Source organism: Arachis ipaensis, chromosome B02 (genome assembly GCF_000816755.2).
Source record: "Arachis ipaensis cultivar K30076 chromosome B02, Araip1.1, whole genome shotgun sequence".
Lineage (NCBI taxonomy): Eukaryota > Viridiplantae > Streptophyta > Magnoliopsida > Fabales > Fabaceae > Arachis > Arachis ipaensis.
The window spans coordinates 5,014,072-5,022,291 of NC_029786.2; the positions used below are offsets into that span (position 1 = coordinate 5,014,072).

An 8,220-nucleotide genomic window follows, 5' to 3' on the forward strand; every position below is an offset into this window, starting at 1 on the left:
GTTTAATATAATTATAATTTTATATTTTAAAATTAGTTTAAAAATATATTTTAAAAATAGACCAACCAAACATATTTTCATTGATTTTAGCATGCGGAAATGAATTCTACATTTAAAAACCAATTGCGTTTTCTAAAATATAAAAATTTGAAAATGAATATCATTATCAAGAAATGAAAATAGAAAATGAAAGTAGAAAATATATTCATGAAGAGATCCTTAGAGTTTCTTATCATGCTATGGTGCCTTTAACTATGTGCCTAAGTTACTAAAAATGGTAAATAGACAATATTTAATAAATTTTAAATATTTTATTTTTTACTTTAAAAGGTAAGTTAGGCAATTTAGGTACCACAACAAAGGCACCGTAAATTTCACCTAAAATCAAATTGCACCCATAATAAGTGAGCTGAGTAAGAATCTAGAAGATATCATACTTAGTTTTTTCATAGTTTGCTATTCCTGTTCTTCAATCTCCACCTTCAGAAATCTGGTGCAAAAGTATCCCACATCATTCATTGACTGCATAAGCTAAAGTGATTTTTCAATAATCTTATTCAGCGATTTTATCTGCAGTTTTCATTTGGCTCTCCAACTGTACTTTGGTTTCAATATTCCTTCAGTTGGAATGAAATTTGAGTTTTATTGCTTTTAAGTGCAATGTTATGCTACGATTTTCACTTTTTTGCCTGCATTTTTCTAACCAATTTCTGAACATTTGCTGCAGAATGGCCAATGTCTTTGTTGTTGCTCAAGAGGCTTGCAAATTTGTTTGAGGGTACACTTCGCATTCGCAAAGGTGTACAGAGGTATATCTTATTGTTGGACCTTATTCTTGACTGTTATCTTATATCAGTTCAACAAAAGTAAATATACATAACTGTGTGGGTGTTCGTCTTTGTTGGTACATAACTAGTGAAATATTATAGTAAAAAAGTTCTAAAAAAAATGTAGAACTAACCTTATGTATATTAATATTTTATGTACTTTATGAGTGTTTTATCATTTAATTTAATAACTCATTTACATTAATACGTTAAACTATTGGTTTATTCATATATTCTTTTCTTTTTACCAACACTATATTTTATTCTCATCTTATAAGAAGCACAAGGAACAATCATGTTTCAATCTGTTTTTTCTAATATTTTTTCCATCAAGAACTTTTAAATTGGGTTTCTCAAGGTACATATTTTCTTTTAAATAGTTTTTAGTGTCCTATTCTAAGTTTTATCTCTACTTATCTTTTATTGTATTTTTTTTTGGTCATATGATGAATGTTCTTGCTTTTTTCTTCAGCATTCTCTCATTGTATATTTTGATGATTTTTTATGAAATTCTTTGTGTTTGTTGTTCTTGTGAATCTTATGTTTTTTTTTTTTATTATTCACGCTTCTTGTTATAGAGTTTGATTTGTTTGTTTGACTTTGTAGAATTTTGTTGTTGGTTCTTGTATATGATGTTTATTATTGTTATTTTTTATACAATGAATTATTGATCACCATTGGAAAGACTAAATTAATAAAAAAAAAAACTGTAAGGACTTGTTTGGGTGAGCTTTTAAGAAAAGATATTTTTTTTACGAATTATCTTTTTTTAAAGATTTTTTGAAAAAGTAAAAGTAATTTTATATTTGGATATCTCATGCAAAAAATATTTTTTTGTTTATTTATTATGTGAAAAACATTTTTTTAAGAAAAAAGATGTAAATTGTAGTTTTTTAAAAAAGATGTTTTTTTTTATATATTTTTATAGTATTTTTATTTTTACTACTAGAATTTTACCAAACACGCTAAAAAATAAAAATGATTTTTTTTCCCATCAACTTAATGGCATCCAAAGAAGCGCTAAAAGTCATATTACAGTCATAAGTAGTCAAAGAAGACTAAAAAAGAAGAAGTACTTTATGGGCATTTTATTATTTAATTTAATAACTCATTTACATTAATATGTTAAACTATTGATTTATTCATATATTTTTTTTACGGGCAGTATCCTTTATTCTCATCTTTAAAAAGCACAAAGAACAATCATGCTTCAATCTGTCTTTTTCTTCTGTGCTTCTAATATTTTTTCCCACGAGGAACTTTCAAATTTGGTTTCAGTCTGTACCAAGGTAAATAATTCTTTTAAATCATTTTTAGTGCCCTATTTTAAGTTTTAATTTTTTACTTACTTTTTATTGTATTTCTCTTGTTCATATGATGAATGTTGTTTTTTTTTTTATCTTTTTTTAGTGTCTTTTCTTTGGTGTTCTCTCATGTATATTTTGTTGTTTTTTTACAAAATTCTGTTCTTTTTGTTCGTGTGAATCTTATTTTTTTTCACCATTTACCGCTCTTTGATGCATGTTATTTTTTTTGGAGTTTGATTTCTTTGTATGTTTGACTTTGTACAATTTTGTTGTTGGTTCTTATGTATTATGTTTATTATTGTTATTTTTTTAATATGAATTATTGATCACATTAAAAAGACCAAATTAATAAAAAATAACTATAGAAGTCATATTACAGTCATAAGCAGTGAAAAATTATAGTCAAACGAAGAAAAATACTTTAAAACTTTGAAAAGAGTACTGGGTATAAAAAAAAATGTAGAACTAACCTTACATTAATATATTAAACTATTGGTTTCTTCATATATTATTTTCTTATTGCCAACACCATCCTTTATTCTGATCTTTAAAAAGCACATGGAACAATCATGCTTCAATCTAATATGTTTTTTCCATCAAGAATTTTTAAATTTGGTTTCAGGCAGTATCAAGGGAAATAATTTTTTTAAAATCGATTTTAGTGTCCTATTCTAAGTTTTATTTTTTTACTTACTTTTTATTTTATTTTTCATGTTCATAGGATGAATGTTTGCTTTTTTTTTTAAGTGTCTTTTAGTGTTCTCTCATGTAATGTTTTTTTTTCTTTTTTTTTTTTTATGAAATTCTCTGTATTTTTTGTTCGCGTGAATCTTATTTTTTACCGCTTTGATGCATGTAACTTTTCTTTTATGGAGATTGGATTTTTTTGGTTTGATTTTCACGGCAAGGGATTTTACAAGGGATTGCTATAATATTTTATCTGATAAAAAAATTACCGTCGGATTCGGTAGCCCATCCCATAATCCAACGGAACTTTTGGCGTGAATGGGGGATTTAACGGTGCCAACACGCCAAAAAATTAAATGTCATTTTGATAACTGCAGCTCATTATGGTTAGATTTTTCTGCAGTAAATCTGACGATAATTTTATGGTAAATTTGAAATGCGAGCCCTTTTCCCCTTCCCTTCAAATCCACTCTCTCCCTCTCCTCCATTGAAGGTGGCCGCTGCAAACCTCCTCTGTTGCCGCCGCAACCGCTCCACTGTTGCTGCCGCAGTGTAGAACTTGGCCGCCGTTGTTGTGGGAGACTCAGAGCACAGCTCTGCCGCATCTCCACCGACCGCCTCCGCTGTCCTGTCACCGTTGGAAGTCACCACTGTGCGGCCATGGTCACCGCCGAGGACCACCGCATCTAGAGATGAGCAGTTTCTCCATTTGCTTTACTTTTATTAAATGTTTATCTAAATTTTTTTTATGAAATATGTAATTAGGGTTATGTTGTATTGTTTGTTAGATTAATTTAGTTTTATTAAGAATTAAATAAGGTTAGGTAAATTTGTGAATTAAGATAATTATTTAGATAAATTAGCTTTTTCTATTTAGGGTTTTATTAAAAATTTTATCAAAATTTTTCATTAAATAAGGTTGGTTTAGTTTAAGGTTGAAGTTAGAATAATTTTGGGTTGAATTTAGATAAAGTAAGTTTTTAGGGTTTTGGGTTAAGGTTAAGCAGTAAATTATGTAGATTTACAGTTTACAATTTATGGGATTAGTTTAAGGTAATTATCTTCATTTGATTTTTATTAGTATTTTTAAAAATGTTATTAATTTTTTATTATTAATTTTTATCAATTTTTACTTATTACTAACTTCGTTTCTGTTTTAGGATTTTCTTTGTTTCTGAACGTTGTGTAGCCTTATTGTGGGTTGTTCGTGCTCCTTATATACGTGGGTTGTTCGTGCAATATCGAAGTTGGTTTTCTTTCTCTAGATATGTTAAATTGTTTAAGTTTTCTTTCTAGGATAGGGTTTTAGGACTGAAGAGGGAGAAAGTTGCCTAGTGCTGAATTTTTATTAAAATTGTTTAAAGATATGTTTGGTTGTAACAGTTGAAAATTATATTTGGTGGAGATCGCTAATTATAGTTGAAACTTTACCGAAATTTCCAAAAATTTAAAAAAGATGTATTGGTTGTTTGTATGCTTGCAATTGTTTTTAAACTGTGAAAATTGAAAAAAAATTTGGTGATCTCTGAATTAAGGGGAAACTGCCAAATTTTTTATTTTAATGAAACATATTTAGTTTTCATTAATTTTTAATTTCAATGTTAGTTATCATAATATTATTTAGTTTTCATCAGGTTATAGTTATGATCATTAAAGTTAAAATACATTAAATAAAAATTAATTTTTTTTAATATTACGGTCGAATTTTGTGTGGGATAAATCCGGCGATATTATTTAGTTTTCTTTGATTTATTTTATTAAATAATATCACCGTCGGAATTTCACAAAAATTTCCAACGGTAATTAGGGCGTCAAAAAGTTAAAATGGCGCCAAGGTTACCGTCAGATTTCAACCGACGGTAATAACAAATAAAAATAGCAATTCTAGAATTACCGTCGAAAAAAATTCCGGCGGCAATAAGTATCGGATTACTAAAATCCGGCGGTAAACAGTTATTGGCGATGTTTATACCGTCAGATTTGTTTCGTGAGTAATAATTCTACCGTTGGATTTTTTATGAATTTCACTGGTAAATCAGACGATTTTAAAGGTTTTTTGTAATGTTTGTATAATTTTGTTGTTAGTTCTTGTGTGTTATGTTTTTTATTGTTATTTTTTTATAACTTGAATTATTTGATCACAGTAGAAACAAAGAAACATCGAAAGATGAATAAAAGAAACAAAGAAACATCGGATAATGTCCAAAATTTCAATCCGATCTGCACTAAAATCATTGGATCGGATCGGATCCAATGTTCACAGTTTTTAAGCTTGGATCGGATATCGGATATATCCGCAAAATACAAATATATTTTTAAAAATTTATTTTTATTAAAAAAATATCAATAAAATTAATTTTTTCTATCCAACAACTTGAAATGAAAAAAGGCAGCTTATCCAATAATCAAAGCAATTAGAAAGTTCCAAATTTGGTGGTAAATGGTGACTCAGATAATAGCACGAGGGTAGAAAGATATTGATTCTCAGTAGTACTGTAGTAGCAGATAAATAACATGTCACTGCAAATATATGCATTCATAATAATTCCTATAACCACAATTGGCATGGACTTACAACAAAGCTATTTGCAAAGCCAAACCAAATCAAACTAAAAACTGTGGGAAGTACCCTTTACTACACATGTATCATCCCATTCGTTACTCTAACAACCAGAAAGTTAAAAAAAAGGTGCCACTCGCGCCTGCTTCTTTTACCACAGAAAACCGGGACCGAGACCTAGCCTAAGTCCTTGACCTTCGAACTGGTGAACGGCTGTAGATACCAAAAAAAAAAAGAAGCAGCTGCTTAAGCTATAAAATAAAATTAAATCATGCAATGGCCAGTGATAAATATAGCATGCACGGTTATTATACCTGCGGTATCTGCCATAATCTGGGCTCCTCTGCCTGCCGTAATCGGGACTCCTACGCCTGTCTGGTCCATTATATCTATCATACACAGGGCTGCGTGGATGACCGTAGTCAGGACTTGGCCGCCTGCGATAGGCCGGACTCGGTGATCTGTCATAACCACCTCGTCTCGGACTGTCATAATTGTCACCCCTATCACCATCATCCCTCAGTGCATACTCCACAGACACCACCCTGTCCAGTATCTTACTGGAAACAAAATGAGACCAGAAATTCATTATCTATACATAGCATTAGCAAAAGAAACCAGCAAATTCTTACCAATAGATATCGCAATATCACAATTCACAACACTGACCTCATATTCGTACACTCAAGAGCTTTCGTAGCATCTTCTTGTGTTTCAAACTGCACGAATGCAAAGTTCCTACGAATTCGGACATGAAGAACCTTCCCATAAGGTTCAAAGTGCTTTTCTATATCACGAACTCTAGTACGAATTGGGTCAAAGTTGATCACAAATAGGGTTTTTGTGGGCTTCTGGTTTGCCCTTGAGCCATCACGATGACGCCCACGTTCACCCTGTAATGGTAAAACAAACAGACAACACAGATTACATAGGACATTGTTTTAGTCTGACAAAATGACAATCTCATCAAGAAGTAAATACAACCAAACATGGTAAAAAAATATAGTACCATACCCTAGCCCATTCAACAGAAAGCCTTCGCTTTTCATAGCCAAACGGAAAATTGTCAAGTGCACGAATTGCTTCTTCAGCATCACGCTCATCCTCATAATAGACAAAAGCAAAACCTGCAACGGAACTAGTATTAGAGACATAAATAACTATGAAATGCATCAAGCATGTTATCCCTCACCAGAAGTACATCAGCCAAATCAGGAAATCATTTTTCCCTGTCAGGAACAAAGAAATACAACACCTGAAAATATGAGTGGGGGTCTGATGGACAAGAAGCTGTAGAGAGGCGTGGAATGATGGACAAAATCATGATTGCAATTATAAGGTTTAAATCCAAAATTCAGATCTGATATTGTGACTGCCAAGCATGCTTCTCCATTCAGACAGCACAAGTGAATTCAGAAATAGTACATTGATCCCCTATATGCATTGAAGCTAGGCATGGCTTAATAAATTGATTGATTGATTGATTGATGGTTCCCCTATGAACATTCTGATGGATGTCAAGTGTTGGGTGATGAGGTAAGTGAGTGTTGAATAATCAGGTATGAAAATGCAGAGAGCAAGCAAGCAAGAAGGTTCGCTTCCAAAAAGGAAAATTGCAGAGGTTGGCGAGCCAAAAGATAGAACCTCAACGTATTTTTCCTTAGAGAAAGTTCCTGCGTCAAAACAAACACTTAAAAATCCAGAGGATTTCCCTAAAGACATTGCACAATTTTGGTGATTTGTTTCATATATTTTCCAACCGGTTATCCGAACTAGGCAATTCAAGCCACAAAAACTACCCATATGTCTGCGCCACATCCAAAATATCGCCGTCGCAATATCTTAGGTTTCAGTGGCCTGTTTAGATCAAACATCAATCATATTTTTACAAAATGTGGTTTCTTGTGAGTGACAAACCCACTTCACAGCTCACTAATGAAAGTTACTATTAAAAAATCTTCATCATTCACATTCCCTAGTCGACACAAGCAATAACCACCTATGAAATTGATCATTCAGAATGCCGCATTAAAAGATATACAAATAAATGAAAAATTGCATTTGAGCTAAACAAAATTGCAATTTGAAAGACACTAGAGCTAATACATTCAAAAAATTAAAACGTGCACTTGAGCCATTCATAACCAATCAGCAAAACTTTTTAGCACATTACAGAATTAATAAATTTTTTTTACCAGATTTCATGTCAACGCGGTCAATTCTTCCATACTTTGAGAACAATCGCTCCAGCTCCGATTGTCGTGTATCATACTCCAAATTCCCAGCAAAAACAGGCCTCATCTTCTTCTCTTAACCTTCGTTAAACAGAAGAACTCAAAATCAACCCAACAATTAACTAACAAAAAAAAAAAGAAAACCTAGAAACAGATAAACTAAAGAACAGAGAAATATCCAAATATCCCGAAACTTAAGAACCCTCATCGCATGGATTTTCACCTCTGCAATATTCACAAACCCTAAAATGTGAAGGTCGGAGGAAAAGGTCGGAGGAGAAAAAAGCGTACCCGAAAATGGGGAAAAGCTTGGAATTTTTGGTGTGCGCCTTTTTCAGCTTAGTTTGGAATAAACCAATTATCCCAACGGCCAAGACTACGATGGTAGAATTGAAGTCCTGTGAGGTTTTGATTTTACTTAAAAACCGAAATTCCAAAATTCAGGAAACCCTAAAATTCTTCTACAGTTTGGCCCAATTTGAGCCCAAAGGATATGTTTACTCTTTAGATGGGCTCTCCCACTTAGGTTTTCAATGAAACAAAAACAAAAGTTTTCAATATTTTTTAAAATTTAATTTTAATATATTTACTCTTGAAAATGGTTA

The 8,220-nt window shown here is 31.5% G+C and overlaps 2 protein-coding genes across 4 annotated transcripts in view; one reads left to right on the forward strand and one right to left on the reverse strand.

Annotated features, from left to right (window-relative positions):
- LOC107626673 overlaps nt 1-4,340 on the forward strand; it is a 7,247-nt gene extending 2,907 nt beyond the window's left edge. For 2 of the 3 annotated variants that reach the window (XM_021115240.1, XM_021115241.1), the window contains exon 4: nt 728-1,356. Coding sequence is in view for 1 of the 3 variants with exons in the window: in XM_021115242.1 (XP_020970901.1) it covers nt 728-809; nt 3,225-3,312 (170 nt within the window). In the remaining 2 variants the exon portion in view is untranslated. Of the gene's footprint in view, nt 1-727; nt 1,357-3,224 lie in introns of those variants that run through there. The other variant, XM_021115242.1, reaches the window with a different exon arrangement.
- Nucleotides 5,253-8,040, reverse strand: LOC107623887 (serine/arginine-rich splicing factor RS31). Its single transcript, XM_016326287.2, has 6 exons — nt 7,907-8,040; nt 7,577-7,696; nt 6,396-6,508; nt 6,051-6,274; nt 5,696-5,941; nt 5,253-5,594 (listed from the first exon to the last, which is right to left on the reverse strand). Exons 2-6 carry the CDS (start codon nt 7,680-7,682, stop codon nt 5,564-5,566), a joined length of 720 nt encoding a protein of 239 aa, XP_016181773.1. The 5' UTR covers nt 7,683-7,696; nt 7,907-8,040; the 3' UTR covers nt 5,253-5,563.